Source organism: Cygnus atratus, chromosome 3 (genome assembly GCF_013377495.2).
Source record: "Cygnus atratus isolate AKBS03 ecotype Queensland, Australia chromosome 3, CAtr_DNAZoo_HiC_assembly, whole genome shotgun sequence".
Classification (NCBI taxonomy): Eukaryota; Metazoa; Chordata; class Aves; order Anseriformes; family Anatidae; genus Cygnus; species Cygnus atratus.
Window position 1 is genome coordinate 116,450,193 of NC_066364.1, and position 26,856 is coordinate 116,477,048.

Consider the following 26,856-nt stretch of genomic DNA (forward strand, 5'->3'; position numbering starts at 1 on the left):
AGGGCCAGGCCTGTGCCCCGCGGGGGTGTGGGGGCACGGAGCGTTTCCACTCGGGGTGCGGTGGGGTGGTGGAGACAGGGAGCGGCAGCCGAGCGCCGGGAAGGGAGGAAGAAAACGAAGCAGAACTAGGGAAGTGGCGAAGTGGCGAGCGCTGATTTATCGCAGGAGCCTCTGCTCGTTTCCGGAGATCGAAAGGCGCCCCAGCGACCCGGCACTCGGTGCCCAGTATGGAGCGGGTCTCGGGTGTGCAGCGAGCCGCCCAGCTCACCCTGTGCCTGCCCGCGGCAGCACCAAAACACCCCCACCACCCGAACGGGGGGAAACGGCAGAAAGAAAGGGCGGGCACGCGTAACCCAAGGACGCGGGAAAACAACGGAACGAGTTGCAAGCAGATAAATGAAACGCCAAGTAAATCAGATCAAATCGCCAGGCATTCATTCCCAGTAAACAGCCAGCTTTATAATTTCCAGGTGTTGGGGAAAGCCGCTGTCTTATCGTTTATAAATCCCTGCTGGGGGGAGGGAGGGGGAGAATCTGTGGAGGTGGATGAAATATCAAATCACCAGCCTCCGTGTAGATTTATGATTGCATAAGAGGCTTGATCATTTCCATATATTGAAATGTGCTGTCCTTCCTGCGACTGCCCAGCCCTTGGAGGGAGAGAGACGCTCGATTCCGCCTTGATCAATGCTGACTGTGAAGCAAGGAGGAGGAGAAGGGGGGGACCAGCCTGGCACCAGATGGAGCAGGGTCTAGGGAAAGGTCAAGGTTAGCTCAGGCTGCTATTGAATCGGTTGCAGCCTCACAGATAGATCTCTGCCTTGGAGGCACCCACTGGGGCTTCTCAGAATCAAATCTAATAGAAAAGGCAGTCACAGAATGAAATCGCTTCATCTGAATGCTAAAATTGTTATTAGGCTACATTAGAGAGATACCAGGCACGTGATTACCAAAAAAGGAAGCATGCCTAGCAGTTTGTGACTGAAATAAAAGCTGTGAATATGTTGATACCATCGGCAACGTGCAAGTAGAATAGATAACAGGGGAGAGAGGCAGGGAGGGCTGGGTGTGTATAACGAACAGATTAACATATTTATCTGCATGTATATATCTATATAAAATTACTTGTGTGTGTATCTGTGTCTGGGAGGGGGTACATTTGTATGCAGGCGGATAGCAGCACTCGACTTGTTGCGAGTCCTGCAGTGGCCGTAGCCCACAGCGCTCTGTGGACGCATGGCAGTTGGTTTGGAGGGCAGGTACGGACTGAGACCGGGAGCGGACTCGGAGGAGAGGTTTGCTCTTCGCTCACGGCCAGACCCTGCCTGCAGTCTCCCAGCCTGCGCTATGGTGCTGCGCTGTGACGTAGATTTTCGATTTGAAGTCTTCGTGGCGGTGTGGGGCTAAGGCATTGTTCGAGGCCTCTCTTCTTTCTTGGCTCAGGCAAAACTCTTTCTGCGAGGAAATGTGGTCAGGCGTGTACACATGTACAGACCCCGCATGCCGGACACGCGAGCATGACGCAAGCACACACACATACGTGTTTGGAGCAGCAATGCTGTCAGCTGGCTTCCAAAGATCAAAGTGAGCTCTTCCCAATTACCATCTCCTACACATTAATGATTCTTTAACCTACTGCACAGCCATATCTTAAAGAAGGATTTAGTCTTGTAAAATAAATGCTGGCTACACTAGATTAAACACGATGACTGCACTCCAAGGGTTAATAAATTTAGAATTAACAGATCATCCCAGCTTGATACAGCTACTATAGATGATTTAATATGCAGCCTAAGCAGGTTGACAGTCAGCTCACAGATGCAGATAAGATCAAACAGTCTCTTGATTCAATAGATTGAATGGTTGTACTGAGTGTCTGGAAGGTGAGTGACAGTACGTATGTGGCAGGGGTTCTGGTAAAGAAGGGCTTCGATTCCCAACTGCTGTGCGGTGCACTGGTTTTCCTTTTCTAGCAGTCAACCTTTTCCAGCAATCAAACCTAGAGTTAACATGAAAAAAAATGGCTCAAATATAGTTCAGGAGAGTTATTTGAAGTTTTCAGTAATGAAAAGCTCTGAGCTTTAATAGTAATCACCATTGTTGTTACTAGTCTGCAGTTCAGATTCCTTCTCTATGGACAAGGCCATTGCCACCCACTCTGTCCCACATGGAGGTGGATCTGTCTGCAGCGTGTGCCCATCCGTCCACACTAATTCTCCTTCCCTGTGAGACCTAAAGGTACAGAAAGAAGGGACGTCAGAGACAGAGTGGCAACACCTCGCCCAAGTCGTCCTCTGGTGCGTGGCGAGCCCAACATTGTCCTGATGCGATCTGCCGTCCAGAGGCTTCAGCTGTAGGAAACCGAGACGGGTGCGGAGTGATGGAGCCAATTCCCCCACTCGCTCTTTCAGCTGTCTTGCTTTTCTGGCTTAAAAGTTAATATCTGTAGTAACTCTTCTGCGGTTTATGTTTTCCTTCTCACTCTCCTGTTTAAATAGGAACGTAAAACAGTTTTTGTGGAGGCTGGCAAGCAATGAGATGACAGAGTGATCTCTAACAATTTTTATTTTCAAGAATATCAAAGATCAAGAATAAAAGCTCCGCCTGAACCATTAGATTTTGCCATATGAATACATTTCCAGGCAATTTTAAAAATGCGTATTATGTATTCAATAGACCATCACAGGTGTGAATTGTGGCTTATTCTGTTATATGGGGCTACCACCATACTGTTAGGAATATCTGTGTTAAATATGCTGTGCATGTGAACGCATATGAATTGTATTGCTTACCTGGGTGTTTGCACAAATACCCAATGCCCAGTCTATGGTCTTGATGAATGCCCTGCAAAACGTTAGTGCAGTGAGCAGCACTGTTTTGAATTTAAGAACAGAGCAAACTCCAAATCCAAAAAAGATCGTGTTTTCTCTCTGTGATTTTTAAAATGGCCTCATGTACTTTTGCAAGCATTTAACCATGAATTAAACTTTCATTTTAACATGTTTTTAATTTGGAAACCAGCGGTTGCTTTTAATCTCTCAAATGCTGAGTTAGGAAGGACGGGGCCTGAGCTTGTGTTTCAGGCCACAGATCCACACCCAAGTACTGCTGGGTTTTGCCCAGTGCCACCCAGCAGGGACGACATGGTCCTGCCAGCCTGCGTCTTGGCGAGCGATGGCTCCAGCTGCCCGTGGAGGAAAGTGACATTGCGCTTCCAGGGGCGTGCTGGGGGTGTGTGAAGAGGACTCTACCCCCCTTGGAGTAGAAGTGCAAAGTATGAAAGACATGCACGCAGAAAGGCCACGTGCAAGTGTGAGCCACGGGCTGGTGCAGCAGTGGGACGGAAGGAGCGGTCTCCACACCGCGGGCAACCGAGCACCTCCGCGGCTGCTGCCAGTGGGGAGGGCAATGCAGTGGGCCTGGGGGCGCAGGGGGCGGCTGGCCCCAGGGACCCCCCCTGCGGCGCTGCCGCTTCCCAAGGCGGAACCAGCGAAACCAGTTATCTGGCAGCAATTTGCATATTTATGGTGCCTCCTGCCGTTCTCTCTGATTGCTTCACAGGCAGGAAAGGTAACAGAAAAATATATTACCCCCTCGAAAAAATGGAGAAAAAGGATCAGACGTGCATGGTGGCTCTGATACAAGAGCGATCCTTGTAAAGCCTGGGGCAGGAAATTTGTTTACCAAGCAGTTTTTTGTCTTAGGATTGGAACGCAGGGTTGGTTTTATTTTAAGTTCCAAGGCCGAAGATGCGAGGTCCATGATTTGGTGTAAACTGCCAGAGAAATGCAGCGATCGTTTCAGGGAAAAATAATTAGCCTCGTCATATTCACCGAATGTATACATCCAAGGAGGAGGCAATCCTTGGAGAATGGGAAAAGCATTCAACAGACTCTTTAAAAGTATAGTGTCATGGTACATGTATTTTTTAGTCCCACTCATAAGCAATGTACAAATGTGCAGTACAGCTTTGAATATAAAAGCTAATTAGGTCTCAATTGAGAATAGTTTCATTTTTATTGGCTCCGAGTACAATGGCTCTCTGAGATACACCTCGGCTCCTGGGCACTTTTGGCCTTCCTCGCAGGAACGGTCGTGGCTGCATCCCCATCCACCCCCACGCGTTGGATACCTTCAGCTGCTTCAGGTGCTGTGGAGCTGCTCAGAACCGCATGGGGTGTCCAGGAGCAGGGGGTTGCAGTGCGTCACGCCACTGGGGTGTCGGGGAGTGCATGATGGCGATGGACCGCACTTCTGCGGCCACCTTCAGACCAAACTTCTTACTGACACCAGTGGGAAGCAGCATTTGAAGACTGGTGCCATGAAACTGTCAGCATTTACCGTTAGTCTGTGGATCTCTCTCTGTGTTTACCTCTGCTTCTCTCTCTCTGGGCACACAGATGCTGTGAGACATAATGCGGTGGGGCACAGCAAAGTTTCAGCGGTGAATACATTAATTTCAGTAAGGTGATATCAAACATTGTACATATTTCTGATTTCTGAATTTAATTTCCTTCGCTTTTTTTTTAATCTGCTGGGGAATAGTTGCTCACCGAACAATAGCATTAGTACAATAACTCCCCCCCAGCCCCAGCATTCATACTTAATGCATATCAGCTTTCTATGTAATGCTGTATGATACACTTGCATGTTATTCTAATTGAGTGAAATCTTATTCATACTGGCGGTAGAAGGCATTTTTCTCACTGCAGTCAGAATTCATACCGTACTGTAAAAATTATATGTGCTGACAATAACAAATGGTGGCAAAACTATCCAAACTGCTCGAAGAAGCACGCTCTTATCATATGTTATTCACCACCACTCCTGTTGCGCCTCAGCACTGCATCTTTCTGTGCAGCTCTGAGCTATGTAATAATATATTAGTCTGACTACAGAGTTGCATTAAAATATTATTGTAAGCATTCTAACAATCAAGCTGAAATCTTGCACATAAAGAGTTGCATGGGATAAATGTGGCAAAGAAAAAATTCCCCACAGTATGGCTGTTTTTATTTTTATTTTGAATGCAGAAGATCTCTGCTATCTCAACAATTAATTCTTTCTTTTCATCTAGATCCTCACACAAACCATACCATGTTCTGCAAAGCATGTGCATGTCTTCTTTGCTGAAACTAAAAGCTAAAACTAAATGTCATCTGAAACAGTAGTACAAAATTAATACAGAGAATGATGAATCTATATGTTAAATTTCAGTTAAACGCATTCTTAGTGATTAAAAGTTGAAGCTCTAAAAATCAACGTAATAAAAGTTGTTTCCAAAAGATGGTAAGGCGCCAGGCTAACAAAATACTTGACCACATGCTTACTTTAGGCATGGAAGTACAGCTGATGTGCCCAAAGATAAATATATGCTTAAGAATTTTGCAGTACCCAAGGCCAAGCAGATTCCTCTGGCAGGGGGATATATCGAGCAGGATTAGAGGAGGGAAATCATTTTCTATTGCACTACCCTTCCCTGTTGTCACTCAAGCCAAGTGTGCTGGGAAGTCGAAGGGACTAAATCTTTCCTCATCCTGTGTAGCAAAACTAATTTCTCAATGGAAATAACTTTTTTTGATTGCTGATGCTTGTATTGTGTGCCTCAGCTTAATGAATTATTTTTATTATTCTACAATTCTTATTTGATTCGATTGAGGTATAGTTGGATTTATTTTTCAAGACAAAATGTTTGCAATTCCACTTCTTCCTGCCTGCCACATCCAGAGTAGAGCTTTCCAGATTTTCTCATAGGGATGATGAGAGCTTGAGCCCCTCGGGTCTGATCTTTCACAGAAGCATGAAAAGCTTCTCCAAATGATCCTGACAAAATCTTGTTCATAAGCAATGGCTATGTAAAAAGATCAGATGCCCGACATAGTTCATTTGGTCAGGCTCAGACCAGCTCTGCTGAGCTCCCCGTGCCTTCTCTGATTAACAGACATTTGGCAATGAGGCACGACTGTGCCATTGTTGAACATACTGCTCTTTTAAACAGTCCTGCTAACTTGCGGGAGCAATGTTTAGATACATACATACATACATATAGAACGGTGGTGCCCGCAGACAGTGCCCATCATGCACCAGGTTCACAGCGAACTGGAACCAGGAGACAAGCTTCTTTCTGGCATGCCTCAACACCAGTCACCGTTACTCCTGTCCATTTGGAAAGCTGCAAGAAGTCAGGACCCAGGGCAGAGCCAGACTCGCCACTTCTTCCTGCTGTGAGCCTCACCAGGAGTTTGCTGGGAGCCTTCCACATCCATGCCGGGTGCTCTGCGCCGGTGGCCCAAATTGGCCATAATTCTTTACCTTGGACTAGCTAGGGATCTCCCCAAACCTAGCAGCTATAGTCAGAAAGAAAATGAATCCAAAAGACACTTGTGTCAATGATGTGTTCTCCTTACGGCTCATAAGCTTGAGGACAGCAACCTGCTTAAGTAAGTGGATGACTTGGGATCTCAGAAATGACTACATGGACCGTGTCCCTGCTCTATAACCATTCAGCAAGGTGGGCATGGACTTTGTGGGGTCTGGGTCCATTAGAGCAATCTGTTCAAGGTCTGTGGCTCATCTTTCTAGCTCTGGGCTTTCCATCTTTTTCTGCTGGGGTTAAGGAAAATTCCAAGTCCACAGCCTCACCAGCTGAGTGTGATTTGAAGTGATAACCTTCTCTAAGCAACAGAAGTTTAAAACTAGTGAGAAGCATTATGGAGAGCAATTCTCAGTAAAATTCTTTGTAACACAAAGCCATACTTAAGCTCAGTGTTCAAAGTGAAATGGCTCATCCCTTTCAAAGTGCAATCGTGACGACTGTTCTGATGCCAAGGCACATGTGGGACTCACTTCCACACGCTTTGGGGGAAGAAAAAGCCCCCAAAGATGAAAGATTCTAAGAAACTGTTAACAAAGATAACAAAGCAACCTGTCCCCAGCTATCCCCACTGCATCTGGAGATAACCGAGGTGGCCCGCTCCCTGTGCAGGAACGCACTAGGACTGCATTTCAGATTGCTGGTTCAGTGATACCATGCTGGTGTAAATCCGCCTGACTGCTGCTACGCTAGCGGCGGATCACAACGGGACCGAGGAACGTTTCTCAGGAGCTTTAGTTCCCTTCTGTCGGAGGCAGTTCTGTTCTCTTTATCTTACACGTTTAGGACTCTCTTCTGACATAGATTAAGTGGCACTTCTCTCACACGGTGTCTTCATCTGTATATGTGTACACATAGATGTGGAAGTGTGGCATGCATGCCCCGTGTGTTGCTGCAGAGCTTTAATGTATGTACCTATACATATGCTGCTCAATATGGAGCTTCAAAAGAGCTAGAAGTACCAAATTCATACCCTAGATGTCAGTAAAAGAAAAAAACATTAAAACCCATTAAAAATCATTTTATAAAGGTCTGTGAATCAAGCAATGGGTTAGCCAATTATTCATAAGATAATTCCCTATATGGACTGACAGTCTGAGTCCCAAGTTTCAGCTCAATCAAATTTACACAGCCCGAGTTATAACCTCTTCAAGATGGGGATTGTAACAGGAACACTGACAGACCTTAACTACTGTGCCTCTTTAGTAACGAAAGCTCGACTATTTCACTTGCACAGTGGCTGCTGGTGCTGCTATAATTAAGACTGTATGGATTTGCATTATAGGTCAAGTTCTAAATGCACAAAGTTTAAATTATGTTGGCTTGAAACGTAGGATACAAGCTGTCAGGGGCATGTTACACACTTATAGAAAGATACACAAATATTAATAAGATACAAAGTGAAAAGCTAGCTATAACTTCTGGAGCAGTAAGAACTAACACCGGGGTTTGGCTGAAATTAAACATTCGATTAAAAGTGAGATTTTACTGGCATTGTTTATAGCATAGTTAGTGCCTCCCCTGCCTGCCTATGCACAAGCAGAACTGTAGACTTCAAAGGAGGGGTTTGGTATCTGAAAGTCTGCCTCCTGAGTGCTTTGTGTGGTCATTTTATTGTCATCCCCCAAAAGTCCAGTCAAGGTTCAGGGCTCTGTCGTGCTCAGTGCTGTGCAAGCAGGGGCAGGCTGAGATCTCAGACCTTGCTGTAACCGCTGGAAAAACTCTCCTCAAGTTCAGCATTTTATTCTGGGTCCTGCCTAGAGCAGCCTATAACGAAATCTTTCAGTCACCTGGTGCTCATATGTTTGTGATCCTGCATGGACTCGCCGCTGTGTGTGCTGCGCTTGCTGGGTTGGAGTTTATTTTGAGCTTTTATTAAAAGAGAAAAAAAAAAAAAAGAGAAGAGGGAAAGCAGCGTGCCCAAGTTCCTCATCGTGCAATACTAATGCATATGCTATTTCTAGAACGCGCAAGTCCTCTGCTCATTCATGGGGAGTCAGCCTGGTGTGATAAGAGTTCCACCCACAGTGCCTCTGCCTGATTGAGACTATCAACGCGGCGGAGGAGAGCGCCCCGTGCTATCGGCCGTTATGTAACGCGGCACAGCTCGGGAGAACTGGCATAATTTTGGAATTTGTATTTGGTCCTAATGTTCTGTACTGAGTTGGCAAGTGAGATTCCTGCCATGAATGAATGACAGTTGGAACTTAAAAGCAGGAACATTTGCCCACTAAAGTTGCTGAACTCACCCACTGCCAAGTCTGTCGCTAAATTAGCAGAGAGGCAGGGACAGCAGCGTGCAGCACGCGCTGCATCGCACTCCTCTGCGCCTTCGGGTCCCAGTCCTGCGCGGGAAGACCGTGTGCCTGTCTGTGAGAAGGAGGAAGGCCACGCTTCCCAATTTTAGGCAGTTTTGTGTCCCTTTAGGCAGCAGCCTCCAAGTATCTCACAGGCTTGAATGGAGGAAGGACCATGCTGTTTCTCAGAGAGAACTGAGGCATCAGGAGAAGGAGATGTAAATTTTGGCAGATGTCTCAGGGCTGTGGTCTGCGTGGGACAGATTGACGTGGGCCAGCTGCAGGGGCTACAGCCCAGGGGCAGCCCCTCAGCTAGCGAGCCAGACCCTTGCACGGCAGCCCAACCACCACCCTGGCCCAGCACCTACCTCTGAGCTGCCCACGCGTGGCCGAGCACCTTGGCCGTTTTTTCCCATCTTTGCTCTGGGGCTGGGAGCGTGTAGCACAGGGGTGGGCAAGATGGCTGGGGGTGAGAGCAGCTGAGGCCACTACAGCAGGATGGGGGGGCATCCTCTGCAGCCGGGGCAAGGAAAGGTCGTGGTGAGAAGCAGGAGGTGACACACAAGTCTGCACGAGTCCGCAGAGCCCCATGGCTGCGCCGTCTTTGGTGCTTGCCCGGGTTTGTTTTCACTTGCCCTTCTCACCCACCAGCACTTCGAGTCGTTAGCACTATTTGAATATTTGTACCTGTTTTTAACTGCCACGTTCGGTAGCGTAACTCCGAGCAGAGTGCCCTCACTTTATGACAGGCACGGAGAAGCCTGAAAACGCTCCATGCGCCCGAGCGGGGACGGTGCACGGGCAGCACCACGTACAGGGGACGGGGTACGGCAGGGGCATCGCCCCTGCTCCCGCAGCCCCCCCGGGCTGCTCCTCGGGGCCCAGCCTCACCGCTGCTCGCCCCTCGGGCATCGCCGGGGACCCCGATTCCCCGTTCCCCCGGGGCGAGGGAAGCCCAGCGGGGCTCCTCTGCCCGACCCGCTGAGGGCAGCGGGGCCGGGGGTGGGCGCGGAGCCCCCCGGCACGGAGCCCCCCGATGTGGAGCGGGCAGGTCCCGGGGGCCACCGCGGCCCTGGGCGTCCGAGCCGCGGCGGTGCTGGCTTTGGAGGCAGGAGCGGGCTGCCGGGGGGGGTGGGAAGGGGGTGGGGGTGGGGGGGACAGCCCCGTCCTGGGGCCGGAGGTGGCCCCAAAACCCGGCCGGCAGACAGGCAGCGCCCCAGCGCTGGGGCTGAGGCTGTAGCAAAGTCCCTTGCAAGAGCTGTTTGTTGACCACATTCACGTTCAGAGCCCTGAAGCTAAAAGCACTTTACACCATAAAATAAAAGCACTGTCTTTTTTTCTAAAAGGTTACGTCTGGAGGCCACGCTGCTCATACTTCATACAGAAAACTACTGAAAGGGCTATGAAATCCTCTATGATTTACACTCCCTCTCAGTGCATTAGGATATAGATCTACTCGACTCTAAAAATACTGTGGAGTTTCTAACCGACGTGAATATATGTGCATTATTTCAGAAAGTCTGTTAGAAAACTTGTCAACACATTATAAAGCATAAACCAGGACTTGGCCATTAAATACAGAGATCAGAGACAGAATATATACTGCAGGAAGTACTGAGAAAAGTCCCTCCATTCAAAAAAGGTCTATTAGCTAAAAGTTTACACACAATATACACCAAAGGGTTTAGAGAGAGCCCATGGACCGTAATTACAAGGCATAAATGGAATCAGTAAGGGCTTTACAGTCCTGAGCGCAGTTAACTGGGCTGCCAGAAAATAATTTTAATATTGTCATAATTTATTACCCAGCAAAAGCCACATCAAGGATTGTAAATATAGTTACTTTGTGTCCACAACTGCTCATTAAACAGCCTCGTTCCCTTCCCCTAAAAATACAATAAAATAAAAACCCACCTGCATTATTAATCTGTGGTTATGCCACGTTAAAAATGTCTTCTGACTCCTTTTCTTTCTTGAGGTTTGTTATCGCCCTCCAATCACATGACAATGCAAAGTGTCGGGGGGGCGGCGGGGGAGCGCAGCACTATTGTGATCAAACGCCAATATTAATAATTATCCAGCCCGGATGAAATACTGTTTTAAGGCAGCGAGTTCCCATTTAATTCGAGGCATTTTACGATGCGGGAATTAAGGGCACGCTAATGATAGGAACATCCTCGCTGCCATTCATGAAAGCATCTGTAAAATTAGCTTTTGAATGTATGTTTGAAGACGTGCCGGAGGAAGTCACCTCTGGAATCTCACACGCAGTACAATAATAAAGCAGATTTAGTTGTAACTAAGTGCTTAATTTGCTACGATTTTTTAAAGAAAATCAATGAAACGTCGCCTGTTATTTATTGGAAATAACCACAGATAGGTATTCTGATCTATGTTGGCTTTAGAGAGCGCGCAACTGTGTAATGAATTGTAATTCAGAGGACTGTTAAATGTGAACCGCAGAACCTTTCAGAGGTAATAAAGTCATTACTTTTTACATTGCAGCCACCTTGAAAAGCTTTATACGTGCTATTACAGATAAATCAAATCGCACGGATCTCTCCACAGTCCCGCACGCCTGTTTACACACGTTTCGCGCACAGCACATGTCCGCGTAGCTCCGACAGCCGAGCCCCACGGCAGCGCGAGGAGCCTCGGAGCCCAGAGCGCTCGCCCGTTGCCACCTGGAGCCGCTTCCCCCCGAAAAGCGGCGCCCGGCAGGCGCTGCCCGGCCGCCCCCGGCCCCGCGGTGCCCGGCCGGGGCTGCGGGCTGAGCGCGGCTCCCGGCCCCGCACCGGCCTCGGGGCAGCCGGGGGGCGGCGGCGCTGCGGGAAGACGGCCCCGGCGTGGAGCGGGGCCCCCCCGGCCCGGCTCCAACAGGTCCCGGCGCGCCCCTGCCGCCGGCCCCCGGCCCCTCCTCGCCGCCCCGCGCCCACCTCGCTCCTGCGGGCGGCCGGCCCCGGGCCTCGAGCGCGGGCACGGCTGGCTCCGGAGCGGCTCCTGCTGCGGGCCCGGCCCCGGGCGGTGCGGGCGCGCTTTGGGCGAAGTTGCGGCCGCCGCATCCTCCCGACTCCGGCCGCTCCTCGCCGCCTCCGGCTGTGCCCCGCTGCGCCTTTCGCTTTCGCTCGCCGCTCTGCCGGCGGGCAGGGTACGGGGCGCCGCCGGGGGGCTCCGGGGGGTCTCGGTCCATGCCGCCCCCTGCCCCGCGCCCGCCGCTCCTCCGCCCGCTCTTCCTCGCTCCCAAAGTCCTCCCGGCTTCCCGGCCCGCCGCTCCCCGCCGAAGTTTGCCGCCGTCCCCAGCCCCCGGCGCCCCCCGGCTCCCCGCCGCCGCCGTCCCTCGGGGCCGGGCCCCGGCTCCCGGGAGGAGGGGACTCGGCGGCTCGGGGGGGTGGGGGGGGGGGGCGAACGGGGAAGCCGGGAGCCGGCTGGGCCCCCCCTTCCTTTTTGGGTGGTCTCCGCTCCTACCTGCCTTCCCACCTCCTCGGCGCATCCCGAGGCTAGCCTGCCCGGCCGCCCTCCCCGTGTGCCTTCCCTGATGTGTTTGCTTTTCCAGCGGGGGTGGGAGCGTGTGCGCTGCCGCTGCCTCGGCTCGCTCTCTTTTTCTTTCCCCTCTTGCTCCCTTTCCTGCCTCCTCTCTCCCCGCGCGCCCGCTCCGGCCCCTCGCCGCCCCTCTCCCCCTTCCCCTCCCGCAGCCGCCCCGCGGCCCCGGCCGCCCCCCGGCCCCGGCCCCCGGCGCCCCCCGGCTCCCCCCGGCTCCCGCCGGCAGCGTGCGCCCGGCGCCCGGCGCACCCCCTCCCGCCGCGCCCCCTCCCCTCTCCCCCCTGCGATCACTGTCCATTGGCTTGTCCTGGTCTCTTTTTCATGTCCAGCCCCTGATGAGTGTCCATTGGTGTTGCCTTCGCCTTCCCTCCTCCCCTCTCCCCGGCTTGCCCTGCCCATGTTTTGTATGTCTCTGTCCATCCAGGCTCCTGACGTTCAAGTTCGCAGGGACGTCACGTCCGCACTTGAACTTGCAGCTCAGGGGGGCTTTTGCCATTTTTTTCATCTCTCTCTCTCTCTCCTTCCCTCTCTCCCTCTCTCTCCCTCTCTCTCTCCCTCTCTTTTTTTTTTCCTTGCACAAAAAAAAAAAAAGCCATGACTGCTATCCCACAATTCATCTTCCCTGCGCCATCTTTGTATTATTTCTAATTTATTTTGGATGTCAAAAGACATTGATGAAGATATTTTCTCTGGAGTCTCCTTCCTCTCTAACCCGTCTCTCCCGATGTGAACCGAGCGACTCACAAGCCACCGAAGCCACCAACCCACCATGTCGCGCCGCAAGCAAGGCAAACCCCAGCACTTAAGCAAACGGGAATTTTCACGTAAGTAAGCCGGAGAGCAATTTATTTCATTTCCCCTTCACGGATTTAATTTTTAATTTGAGCGAGAGCAGAAAGAAAAAAAGAAAAAAAAGTGAGAACGAGCGAGGAGCGAGCGAGGAGGGGAAATGAACTCGGCGCCGGCTCGGAATTACTGGCATTCCGGTGATTTTCGCCCTCGGTCGATCACCTTGAGCACTTTTCTCCTCTTTCTGCCCCGGCCCCCCCGGCCCCCGCCGCGCCGCCCCCCGCGCCCTCGCCCCGCAGCCGTCGCGGAGCCGCCCCGCGCGGGCCAGGTGCGGGCTGGCGGCGGGGGCAGAGCCGGGGAAAGTGCAGAGGAACCGCGGACGGGGCTGCGGGGCGGGAGAAAGTCCGGCGAGCGGAGCCGAGCCCCGCCGCCGCTGCTCGCCGCCGCTCGCCCCTTCGCCCCGCGGCACCCTCGGCGGGGCCGGGGGCGAGGGCGGGCGCCGAGCGGGGCCGGCCGCCTTTTGTCTCCGCCGCGGGGTGCGGGACGGCCGCCCCGCTCCCTGCTGCCCGCTGCCCGCCGCCCCGGGGCTCCGCCGCCCCGACCTCGCCCCGCGCCCCGCCGCGGCTCAGGCTCGGGCTCGGGCTCGGGCTGGGGCGGGGGGCGGCCCCGGGCGGGCAGGCGGCAGCGCCGAGCCGGCAGGGATTCCCTCCTCGCCCTCGCTTCGCGCTCCCTCGCTCGCTTACTATTTTTTGGAAGATTTTCAAAAAAAAAGTGGAAGTGGATTTTGATTGGGAAAAATCTCGTGTCTGAATGTTTACAAGCACCGCGTGTGCGGGGAACCTCCTGCCAACAAACACAGGCAGGAGCGAGCCCGGGCTGAGCACACACACACACGCACACACACACGCGCGCACACACGCACGCTCGCACACTCTTCGCACACCCGCGGACGCCCAGCTCGCCGCCGCATTTAAACCCAAAACCAAATCTCCTCTCCCCGGGAGAGAAAAAAACCAACCCGAGCCCCACAAACACTGTTCGCAACAAAAACTCTTCGGCTCCCTCCCCGCAGCCGACACAACACACACCAGGGCTAGATGCAAGATAAGCGGGAGCGCTCTTTGCACAACAAAAGGCAACTCGAGCTGGAGAGGTTTGGGGTGAGGGGGGCGGAAGGAAGGGCGAAAAAAAATCCCCTTTTCCTCGGGGTGAGCTTGGGGGGAAGGGGACACGATGCATGCTTCTCGCGGCTCCTTTTCCCTCCTTCTTCCTTGCTTTCCTTTCTCCCCTTCTCTCTCTCCCATTATTCCTGGCGGGTTTTGTTCCCTCCCAGGGATGGCAGAAAACCCAGGGCGATCGCTCGCTGCCAACGAGCCCCGCTCGCTCTCGCCTTTTGCAAAAACTTTGCACGGCTATTCCTCCCTCCCAGCCGGCGGCGGAGAGGCTGGCGGCCAGCGCAGCACATGCAGCCCCTTAGCGAAGCGCTGCGGCTCCGCGGAGCCGCCCGGGAGCTGCTCCCCCCGCCCCACGCTGCCCTCGCCCCGCCGGGGCTCGGCCGCAGCCCCCGGCCCCCTTTTTCCGTTTTCCTCCGCTCCTCGGATCTTTTTCCTGGCGCCGCTCAGCGCTGCGCTTCCAGCACCCCCCACCCCGCTGCTGGGGCCCCCTTCCCCGAACCGGGGGCCCCTTCCCCGCCCGGGGATGCCCGCAGCTCCCCTCCCGGGGGGTGCCGCCCGCGGGGCCCCCCCTTTGGCATCCCGGCGCAGCGGAGCCCCCCTGCGCGGCCGCGGAGCCCCCGCCCGGCTGCGGCGCTAGGCCGGGGCGGCCCGGGGGGGACTCCGGTGGGGGCGGGCGGGGAGGGGGAAGCCGGGGGGGGCCGTGGCGGAGCGGGGCGGCTCGGCTCGGCACGGCGGGCTGTGCCGTTCAGTCGCTAGGAGGCACACCGACACCAGAAACGCCCCCGCCGCCCGGCGAACTTGAACCTGGCCGGCGCCTCCGCGCCCGCAGAGCGGCCGAGCCGGCGGGAGGGGGAGGGCTCGCCGCCCGCCCCGGCCCTTCCCCTGCCTTGCCCCCCCCTTCTCCCCCTTCTCCCCCTCGTCTTTGTTCGCGATTTTGGCCGCTTCCAGCCACGAGCCCGCCCGCAGCCGCCTCCCGGGGGCGGCCCGGCCGCTCCGCAGCCGCGCAGAGCTGCGCGGGGCCCCTGCTGGCTCTCCGCGACCCCCCCCCCCGCTTTTTTAAAAAAAATTAATTGGGAGGTTTTTGGGGCGGCGGGGGGCGGGCAACTTTGGCGCCGAGTTTGCCGCTGCCCCGCTCCCCCGGCCCGCTCCGTGCCGCCGCCCCCAGCCTCGCCCCCTCGCCGCCCCGCACTTGAAAGCAAACTTGGGCCGAGGCCGCCCCCTCCCTCCCGCCCCCCTGCCCTCCTTCCCCGCTCTCCCGAGCCGTGCCGAGCCGTGCCGAGCCGGCCCCGGCAGCCCGGGCCGCGGCTCCCCTTCGCCCCGCACTTGTCGGGCCGGGCAATCTCCCGTCAGTGCCCGGGGCTGCCGTGCTCCTGGGGGGCTGGGGCCGGGGAGGAAGGGGGGAGCCGGAGGGACACGCTCCTGCAAGGGCGGTTCGCGTTAGAAACGGGCACGAACCATTAGGTAGCCAGGCAGGGAATTTGGCTTGCCCCCGAATTAAAACACACAGCCCGCGAAGCAGTGCCCAGACCAGGTGAATTGCATTGTCGTGCTTTCTTCACACAAGGCCGTTTTTGCTTTCTTTTTCGCTTTCTGGAAAAGTAGCAGTGAGAATAAAACCGTATTTTGCTGGCTCTGCCTCCGTCGGGAGCCAAATGTTTTGCAGTGGAGACGGTGCCAGCCGTATTTCATACATTAGTATATAATTCTTGTTAATTAGCAATAATTTACGTTAAGAGCATAGAAAATGTTGAGGTTACAGGTTTTATATCTGTACATTTGATCATCTTGTTATTTTCAAGAACTTTGCCTCCTATAAAATTAATTAGGTGAAATGTGGAGGTGTAATCAGCAACCTCTGAATTACCACTTCATTTCCTGGTTTTGATTGTAAATCAGCCCAGTCACTACAGACTTTAGCAAAGTCTATTTTTGTTTAGCACTACTTTTAACCGTCTGGTGTCTAAGCGCCGTGTTACCTTCCACTGCTAAATAATACTGACAGTGTCAGAAATAAATCAGGCCACGGGAAAACATTATAATTGAGTAATGATTATGCAGAGCTCCTCGCTAAGCGAGCTGTAAGGGGAATGTTGTTTATTTGGCGTCTTTCGCTGCGGAGAGTTGCTAAGCCAGAAGTTACGTTTACCGGTTAGCCCCAAATACCTTTGTCTGATGCGTGTGGCGAGCTACTGGTGGAATTAGTCCTGCAGTGATTTACTCACTCTGTCCGACCGCAAGGAATGGCCGGGGAGAAAAATGCCACGCGCAGAAATCCTGCAGACACATCCTGCTCCCCTCTCGGCGCCCAAGCCCGAGATGCCCCCGGAGCACTAGCATTCTGGCTGCAAGTTTAGGAGAAAACCCCGGCGATTAAGACATTGCTGTTATTAATACGAACGTAACCTTCATATTCCTGTGGTTGACCTTACGTTAAATTAGAAGTAGTACCAGAGGCGAGAAATTATGGACTGTATCCCTGTGTCCTAGTTGGAGCTAAGGTACGGTGAGGTAGTGTGCTCTTTCAATATTATTTCACGCAGCACAACTGGGAGCTACTCCAGATCTTCCTCCTCAATATTCAGCCTAGGCAGGGTTGAAATAAATTTAACCTGAGTTCACTGGATTTTTGCACTTTATCAAAATCAGTTCCAATATCGCGCAGTCAAATTAAAATCTATTTTTTGATTCTCTGTGGCTTTAAGTTCATTAAATGTGAAATTGGCAGCTAGCTAAAGAAGGTCAGACTGATTAACTGTTTAGGAGTTGCATTCTGTCTCGCCTGCCGTACCTGGCACTGTTTTGAGGTGGTTTGCCTTTGTAGTACCCTCTCATTTTTGTTGCTGCTGCTCGCGTGCGTGTGCGTTGCGTAGACAGAGGAATACCAACGCACTGGCGGTATTTTTTTTTCCTGAAAGGCTGTAGTGACTGCACGCGTATTGCCAAGATATTTCGGTGCAAACTTGAAAAAAAAAAGGCAAACAGAAAAGAAAGACGTCTCCACCTCGTTAGAGCATCCACTGACGATTATGTGAGCAGAAATAGCCTCATAATGAAGCTTTTTGGAGCTCATTCAGAAAATTTGTCAACTTTGACAACATTAGGCAAGGTATTTTGAGCTTAAAGAAAGCACTTCTCCCCGGTGTTATGAAATGTGCCATTCGCTTGGCCATGCTGATTTTTATACGACGAAGGCCACCAGTGCTAACACATTAGAGAGAATTTAGGCATTCCTTTATTTCAGGATGAAAAAGGAAAAATGACTAATTGGTTTGTTTCCTTAAGAAATAAAAAATATCCTCTTTGGCTAATATCTCTGGGTGGAATTGTACGTGAATTGGGAATTTATGTGAATCCCGAGGAGCTGCTGAGAAGCGAGAGGTTCCTCCCCCCGCCCCACAGGAATTTCGGTTGCACTTGATTTTTATCGTTTGTTTCTCTGTCATTTATTTTTTTTTTCTCCCTCCTCCCCTTCCACCCGTGAGTAACTCCTGCCTTTTGAATGTGTAAATTGGAAGCCACAAATGTGGGTATGACACGAGCGCGTACCCACATACGCATGTACACGTGCACGGAGAGGGCCATGCGTGCGCTGTGTGCCTGCGCGTGTGCGTGCCTCCATCCATTCCGCCTCTCCTCCCTTGCTTCTGCACACAGGCGCTCACACGCTGCGTGTATGTTGAATATGCAAGATACGTGTTGAAACACCTTTTGTCTGCACACGCACACGCGTGGTTCACGAGCCTAAATTTTAGAAAGTAGGTCTGGCTTGTGGAAATACACACCCATGTGAGAGGGAGAGTGAGTGTAATGCTTTCAGCCTTGGATTCATATACATAAATAATACATCCAACAATAAAACACGGCATTCGCTTTTCTTCCTAGCACCACCGCAGTTTTGCAGTATATTCTTGAAGGCCGTTCATTTGATTTTGCCACTAAATCGTTAAATTGAGTTGGAAATCTGTCCTCATCCATGAGCACAGTTACAGTTGCAGGGTTTGCTCTCCCAGTTCTGTGTGCTACAGCTGCTCTTGCAAAATACAGTCCCCGTAGCCGATAAATTTGGCTTCTCATGGCGGGGATAGTGGCCGTGTGGCGTTGGTCTCTTGGGGGGGGCACGCGGACATTGCCAACGCCGTGCGACATTTGCGACTCGGGGTTCAGCGTGTGCCCCCCCCCGCACCCAGCGCTTTCCACCGGAGCTCTAACGATTCTCCTTTTGTTTCTCAAACTGCAGCCGAACCTCTTGAAGCCATTCTCACTGATGACGAACCTGACCATGGCACGTTGGGAGCTCCAGAAGGGGACCACGACCTCCTCACTTGTGGCCAGTGTCAGATGAACTTCCCGTTGGGGGACATTCTTATTTTTATTGAGCACAAACGGAAACAATGCAATGGCAGTCTCTGCTTAGAGAAGGCTGTGGATAAGCCACCTTCACCCTCACCAAGTGAGCTGAAAAAAGCGTCCAATCCCGTGGAGGTTGGCATCCAGGTTACGCCAGAGGATGACGATTGTTTATCAACGTCATCTAGAGGAATTTGCCCAAAACAGGAACATATAGCAGGTAAATTAAAACGAGGAGAAGTGTTTGCAAGTTTATTTCCGTTTCAGTCGCAATGTAGCACGTTCGCAGTCGCAAACTGCTGCGCCCGGCTCTCTCTTGTGTTTGCCATGGCGGCCGACGTGCTAAATGCCCTGCCTTCGGTTTGCGACGAGCACGCGACCGGTATTTCCTAGCGGCTGCGTAAAGGCAGGAGCAACAGGCACGTGCCGTGTGACCGAGTATTTTTAATGGTATTGTGTGAGGCTGCTCTCGTGATTTGTCTGTATTGTAGTCACTGTCTCCCGGCGCCTTGCCTGTCGTAGCGCTGCGGGAGGAGATTTCAGGCCCTGCTGCAGGAGCAGGGAAGGAGCTTTCAAGTCTTGGGTAAACTCAGGGGTGAAAGAGTTAACTGAGCATCAGCCAGCCTTGGTTCCATATTGGCTGTCAGCGTATGGACTGTAATTAAACACAGCCCCATGGCAAAGTGACACCACCGACCTTGACTTTAAGATGCCATTTTCGACTGGCCAGGCCAGAGTAGAGAGGGCAGTTGCTGAAGCGCACAGACATGCTTATTCGAAAAGTTTAAGGGCATGTTGGAAATTTCAAAAGGTTGGTTTGACAGGAAAGGCCGCTCTCTGCAGCCTGCCTCCTCAGCCAAATGATAAATGCTTCTCTGTGCTCTCTCTTGTCTCTGATGTGGTTTTGACAGATGTATCTTGATTTTGTTTGTGGTTTACACAACCACATGTCATCCGTACAAATGTCCAAGGCAGAGTTCTGTTTTGTGCAACAAACAGTCTGAAATGCAATTTAAAAAGAAAGGGTAAATAATTCCATTTCTTAGCATATTTTTTTTAAAACCGGAAAGCCATTCGCTGTGCAAATATTTTGCAAATCAGGTTGAAAAAATAGAACGTACGACGCGAAAGAAAATCACAGAGCACTGGCAGTCTAACGAGGCGTACTCTGCTTCAAAATCCCGTTAGTAAACAAGAACACTGCCCATTCGTAGTGAGCATTGCAAATCGCTTCAAATCGCGCTAATAATACCATCTGAAAAATGCAAGGCTGCAGGATATCAAAAGCAGCAAATGCCTGGACCAGTTTCCTAAAACAGCCTGCGACGTTTGGGACTCGGCACTGCCTGTACCTCTGTGACAAGAGGCCACAGGACAGCGCGGTGTTGTCAGAAGTGCAGTACATAATCACATGATGTGCTGGAGCTTGTCTTGGGCTTGCTTTGGCCACAAAGTTAAACCATAATAGGGCAGTAGACGCTGGGAGTTTCAGTGTGATATTCTCGCAGCCTTCCTAGCCTCCCAACCAGCCATTAAATCACGCTCGGTGTTTGTGTTTTGCAAGGTTTTGCGGTAGCAGCAAATACGTGCGAGCGTCTGTCTGTACACACGCATACATATGCAAAGCCACGTGCATACCCACGCGTACATAACGTGAATGAATAGGTACTATTTCTGCGGAGTACTAGATGTTACTTCAAAAGCATGTATCAGTCAGTGTGTGTATATATACCTTATATATATATATATATGTATACCTTATATATATGTATATATATGTGTGTGTATATATATGTATATATATGCAGGTTTAGAAAGAAACAGAGGCTCAGCTACTGATAAGCTACATTTTAAAACAGTTTAAAAAAATATTAATTTGGTATATTCAACTTGCAGGCCACGGCTGGCAGAGGGTTATTTTCGTGGAGTGGTGCAGGGCAGTGCCCATTTCCATGTGCTGCCTGTGATGTGCAGACGAACGAACACAAGTGTAGGGCATGATTAATGAAGCGGGAGCCTGGCGGAAGGGATTTGTAGTCTTCCGAGATCTGGAGCCATACTAAATCACCAAATATGGAGGAGCGGCGGCGTGATGTAACGCTGTATTTACATATCGAACCGCTCTGCTTAAAAGACAAAACACAGTATCTGTCAAGCAAGAATTAGGAGCACTCCTCGCACCGTGGCCCCAAATAGGTCATTCAGTCTGCGAGCCGGCTGCGCCGGGGACGTGTTCACAAGAGGGAACTCCTCGGCTGAGGACCTGACTCCAGCGGTTGTTCAGTGCTGGGGACGCGGCCAAACCCTGCCCGTCTCACGCTCTGATGCGAGGCGAGGCAGGCAGCCCGAGCAGGATCTGGCCTCGTGCTGCCATGGGGCCGTTGACTCAGACAAAGCTTTGCAGCGGCGGTCGCAGCATGTAAAGAGAGGTGCGGGGCCTGATCCTGCTCACTTGTGCTTGCCCCAGTGGTGTCTGGCTCGTCGCCGGCCAGATTTGCCCCCGCTGCTCGCTCCCGACCTGGGCCCAGGCATGAAATGTGAAGGTCTCAGGGGAAGCCATGGAGTTCAGGCTGCCGGAAGGCCCCTGGGTGAGGCACTTCCCAGTTCTGCTATTTCATACCTGCTTTTCTGTGCAGGAGTGCAAAATGTAGGAAGATAGCTGAGTATACAAGTAAAAATTAAAATTTTTTTAAAAAAAGGAAAGACAATGCCTTTGGAAAAATACCTAGGAATTGAGTGAGCTGATTGTCTCGGGTGAGAGACCAGTAACGGTGTATTTAGTTGCAACGTAAAAATGTACCCAATTAGTTGTTGCTCTGCACGAGCTGTTGGAGGTTAGCTGTGGATGCAGTGTGGGCTCTGCCGGCACATTTGCAGTCGGTAAGTTGGTGCCTTACGGTAAGAGATCATCAAGTAATGGTTAAAGATCAGATCATCTAAAGGAACAGGGCACTGGGTCATTCAAATGCAGGGAGAAATGATGTCTGTTTTAACGTCGATGGGCTTATCTTGATCCTCGCCGGTTTCCAAAGGCAGGGGCGATTACAGTAACGCGGCTGTGCGCGACCCCATCGGTACCAGCTGAGCTGTGCGCACATGCAGGCGTGCATACCTGGCTCTGGGTGGGCGGATGCCTGCGTGCAGCTTTGACGCGATATAAAATTTTGAGTGATGCTGATCCAGCGCTATGGCTGAAATGTCATAAATTTAACTGGAAATTAATAGGATATGTTGTGTGGGTCCGACGAGGCAGCTTTCATCAATATGTATGTCAAACACTCACCACCAGATACCAGCAGTCTGTGATTTGCAGCGAGTGCTACGGCAGGGGTTTACTGATCCGGTCTCGTATTTTACAATAGGGGGAAATATTAACTGAAGTATCTAGAGATCAGTGAATGTAAAATTGCTGTTCACTTATTGAAAAAGCCGAAGAAATATTTACAGTCCACCGGCGTCAGGTTTTACTGTTTTATTTGTTGAATGTATAAATCTGAGGGAATTAATGAAAGGCTATTTTTTGGGTGAGGAAGGATCTTAAACGTTACTTGGATCCAGTTGGACCACTTCAGAGCACTGCGCACACCCACTCGCAGTTACGGCTGGGGATCCTCCAATGCTGTATTTACTGGGCAAAGGGGGAGGAGGAGGAGGGGAGGTCATTTTTAGTGTGTGGATCCTTTATTCTCAAGCAGCTTATTGTATGCAAATATAATAACATGGGAAAATAATGTAAGAAATACCTCTCTGTAATAATCAAAGGGAAAGTGGACATAATTTGCTGCTAAATTTTGGACCAAGCGCATGTGATTATTGTGGTGCTCAGGAGGTGATGTCTGTGACTAGTCATTATGCCACAGACATTTTCTGGGATTGTTATTAGTCGTTGCCGTTATAATTCTGTAGGTTGTAAATTGCAGTTCCTTCTTATTTTGTTTTCTTCCGGATAAAAATTCATTGACACATGAACTGAATAGTTAGAGTTGTGTCTAGACAATGAGATGAAAGCTTGAATTACGTTTGTGGGGGGAAAAATGAAAATGGCAGTATTTCTGAGTAAAATTTGGTTTGCTCTCGCCATGCAGGGAAGCCTGGGGAAGATAGGCTGGGTACAACAGTTCCCTGCAGGAAAAATCGCAAGGGTGCTACCCAAACGCTCATGCTCATGAGGTTTGGGTCCTGCATACAAGCTGTATTTGTAAATAAGACAGGAAAAGGTTGTGAACTGGCAGCTTGGATGTTTTGTCAAAGTACAATGTCAGAGAAACTCTTTCTAAGACAAATTGTAAATAGAAGTGTCATGATGATTGCATGATTGAGCTGCAGAAGTGTCTTTCAATTGTTGGCATTGTCAGAAGACTTCTGAAAGCTTAATTAAACGCAGTGGCCTGTGTGGCTGTGAAATTTACTTCTTGGGGGAAAAATGTAAAAAATGTGGGGGATCAAAAAGTTGTTCTAACGCCACTCGTGCGGGGATAGAGAAAAGAGTCAATAGTTTGTCTGCTTTCCCCGGTGCCTTTTGTAAATAACATTTTTTGAAGACGTGAACACGTGATGCCAGCATCGTCCTTTGTATGAGGTACAGCTTGTGTTAGTTTTCCTATTCCCTGCTGTTACAGACAGTTAATATAAAAATGGCTCTTTATTGGAAACACAAATATGAGTTCACTTGGAGCACAGAAGCAGGATAGAAAGTTTTCCTCTGCTTCGGCGTGATTGTTCCAGGGAAGCGTCAGAAGTGTTGCAGTGCCTTCAATCTCTATTTTGTGTTCTCTGCCAATCAGATCTTCTTGTTTCGAGGATTAGAAATATGGTTTGCATTCTTCCCCCTATTGTATGTGACATTTAATTGTGAAGCTCACCATGGGCTGAAACATAGCCGCGTCCAAAATGTTTGTGGTGGAAGAGGCAGCCTGGCACGCATTAGACTTGGTGGAGCTCAGAAAAGGTGCGCGTTCACGTCACGTGCTGGAGGCTTGGGAAATAGAAGGGGCTGGGTAAACGTTCGGCTCTGCACAGCCAGTCGGAGCAACAAGTGGTGGAAACTGAGGCAGGGAGCTGGAGAAGGGGTAAATTAACTGCCTTCTAATTAGCCCGGTAGGAGAAATAAAGTCTTTCCAAAACATTTCCATAATTTTGTAATGCCTCTCTTAAAGAGAAGGAGGCCTATTAGCATTACCCAGTTTGCTATACGCAACCCTCGGCACACGAGCTCTTTTTTTATTTAATTCAAATAATAAAGACAATTAAAGAGGCTCGAGAGGCAGTGTCAGGCAAGAGGAGTTCAGCCTCCAGTTGTTTGCCTGCATGCATCCTCATTACAGCCAATTTTTTGGACAAAATTCCCTTCCAGCTTCAGCCTGTTTTTACATCTGAGAGCAGCAGCTTTGTGCAATAAAAGGCATTTAGCAGCAAGCTGGACACGGCCTGGCACGGTGCCACCTTTCTGCGCATGGGATCTGATTGCTGAGGATCGACGGCACCTTTCTGCCCGGGGGGGGGCTGCGCTGCTGAGCCCAGGGCGCCTCATCATGCCACAGCCGGCCAGCGTGCCTTCACCTGGCTTGGCGATTCCCAGGATGCTGCAGAAGTTCATAAAATGTGCGGAGCTCCTGTTGAAATACATTAGGACCTATATTCGCACTCATAATGTGGCCCTACACCTACAATTAACTTTTTTTTTTTTTTTTTTGAATCTTGCCCCGTACGAGCGCACTAGATCCAGAGATCCAGTCTGCCTCCTGGCAGAGTCCGTTGTAACAGGTTTGGGCCCATAGTGCTTGATATCAGCACACGTATGGCTGTGATTTATTGTGTCCTTTAACAAACAACAGACTCATTAGTGTACCCACAAACCGTCTGAGCAGTTAGGACGATCTGTTCTCCATTTCATAATGAATTTCCTCCAAGCACGGTTTGCTCCTTGGGGCCCTGATCCTGAGCACACGTGTGCGGGCGCTGGCGCTGGCGGCAGCTGGGTCAGTGCAGCCCAAAGGCGATGGGTGCGGAGCCCGTATCGAAGCCCCTGATCATCCTCCTGCCTTCCTCATCAGTTTTAGCAGGCGATGTGCCCCGTGCCAGTCTGGGTGAGTTTGTTTCCCGACCTCTGCCGGGCAGGTGCACTCGCTGTGTGCTTTGGAAACCTTTGAGGCAGGCGCTCGCTGCTGGGTGCGGGGCAGAACCGCGGTGTTCGCTGCTGGGCTCATTCCTCATGCGGAGTGGCACCGAGCGGGGCTGGCGAGGGACAAATGGGGCTGCGGGTGCGGTGTGGCGAGGTCAGCCCCGTCCCAGCAGGGAATTGGTGTTCTTCATTTGCCTTTACAATGGGAGCGCAGCTACTGTACCTCGGAGCAGCTCTCAGGTGGGAGCTCAGATGGGCGCATGTAAATGTCCTGTCAGACGCAACACAGGAATATTAATGTTTCTTCGCCACCACGCTATAATAAAGCTGTACACGGCAAGCTTAATATGCAGCCAGTCTGGGGAATTGTATAAAACTTAGATAGCCCAGTGTGAATGACAGTGGTGGAAAAAAATATTCAATATGCCACAGTTTGCATTCTTGTTTTCCTTTGATCTAAAGCAAAATGAAAACATACGTTTCTTTCCCTCCTCATTTCATATAGGTGCAAAATTGGTTAGTAAGTAAGGAATGAAGGAAAGAAAATGAAGAATGTGGCATAGAGCACAGTGGTTTGAAGCACATTCATGTCAGCCTGCCGAGGAGCTTATTTGCCAAAGTATTAGCAGACATTTATTTCTTATACTCGAGATCATTTGTTTCCCTTTTCATTCTTTTTTAGTATCGGTGTCTGGCTGAAACAAAGAAAACACGGCCACCATAAACAGGGGGCTGGAGCCCGCTTGTCCCCCTGCTGCAGATGTAGCCCAGGCTGTATATCCAGAGCCCGCGAGCCCGCCTCACATAGGTTTCATTTGCATGTCCTTATGGTTTCAGAGCCACACTCTGCAAAAAGGTGTATTTTGCAGCACAGGGATGTTAGAGGATTTTTAATAATGTGCTCATTTAACTGAATCAACAGCTGTCAGGGGCAGTTGTAGTAAATCCGCAAAATGCACAAAGAAAAATACGTAACGCTTCCTGAAACAAAGCGCTTGAAACAAATTGAGTGCCAAAAAAGCTGCTGAATCCCGAGTTTGCAGACTGTGCACCAGAGTGTTTCTTCTCTCCCCTCTCCCCTGAGACCTCTCCCGGCTTGGCTGGTGCGATTCTGCTGGAGCATCTACCTGGGCAGGTTGCTGTAAAACAACGCTTTGCAGTGTTTGACGGGTGTCTACCTAAGTCAGCCCGAGCCTAGATTTCAGTGTTGTACACCAAATAGCTGAAATACCAAGATTCGAGAAGGAAGCAAAGCCAAACAACTGCATTACTGTCAAGGAAATGAGGCTTAATATCCCTGTGAAATAGCTGTCGAGGAGAAGCCGCGCTTCAGGTAGGCGTTGTCAGGAGGTTATTCAGGGCCGGGTCAGCTTCAGACGCTGAATTCACACCCGAGCAGGGCAGCGTGTGCGCCGGGGGGGGACACCTGGGGAGATGGGGTCAGTCCAAACCGAGGGCTTGCTGTTTGCATCCTCCCTGCGCTTTGCATAAGCACTGAACAATTACACCTACAATTTGATCCTAGCTGTAGATAGAAAAACCTCTGCCTAAATAAACAATAGAATTACTGTGAAACAACAAAGGCTTAAAGAAGAACCGTGCCTTCAGTGGTGTTATTATTGTTGTTGTGGATATTATTATTATTATTATTATTATTATTGTTGTTGTTGTTGTTGTTGTTGCTATTATTACAACTACCACCTTTGTTAAATAAACACACATTACAGTTCCTTGCTGCTTAGGAAGGAAGGAGTTTAATTTTATGTTCGCTGCTTGCTTACTTGATTTAGTAGGTAGCAAAATATAAAATGCAAAAATGTCCCCCCTCCCCCCCAAAAATTCACAGCAATTAATTTGTCACCCGGTGTTACTTTGCTGCAACATCACAGCTGTTTTTTTTGGACGTAGCACGAATTGTCTGGGTTTCCTTGCATTTTAGCTACTGAGTTTATTCTTTTTGGAGTAAAAGAGGAATCGGCCAAATTGTCGTGCTTCAGCCAGGCCACCGAAAGTGCACAGAGCATTTCCTGCAGGAGGGTGGCCAGGGGCTTTTTTTTCACTGTGTGCTCTTTATTGCCGATATTAATTTTCATTTTAAGAAAGAGCTTTTATGCAAAGGGAAGCAGTAGCTGGGGAGCCTCTTTCTCTTGGAGGATGTAAAACACAGCTGGTTGCATTTAAAAAAAGGGAGCGTTACCTCCTGAAAGATTATTT

At 50.8% G+C, this 26,856-nt stretch overlaps 1 protein-coding gene across 4 annotated transcripts in view; it reads left to right on the forward strand.

Annotated features, from left to right (window-relative positions):
• Positions 1–26,856, forward strand: part of BCL11A (BCL11 transcription factor A) — a 128,216-nt gene that overhangs the window by 46,110 nt on the left and 55,250 nt on the right. For 2 of the 4 annotated variants that reach the window (XM_050709987.1, XM_035553071.1), the window contains exons 1-2: positions 12,898–13,034; positions 18,412–18,741. In XM_050709987.1, the coding sequence (XP_050565944.1) occupies positions 12,980–13,034; positions 18,412–18,741 (385 nt within the window). In that variant the 5' untranslated portion in view covers positions 12,898–12,979. Of the gene's footprint in view, positions 1–2,110; positions 13,035–18,411; positions 18,742–26,856 lie in introns of those variants that run through there. The other 2 variants (XR_004779691.2, XR_004779690.2) reach the window with 1 other exon arrangement.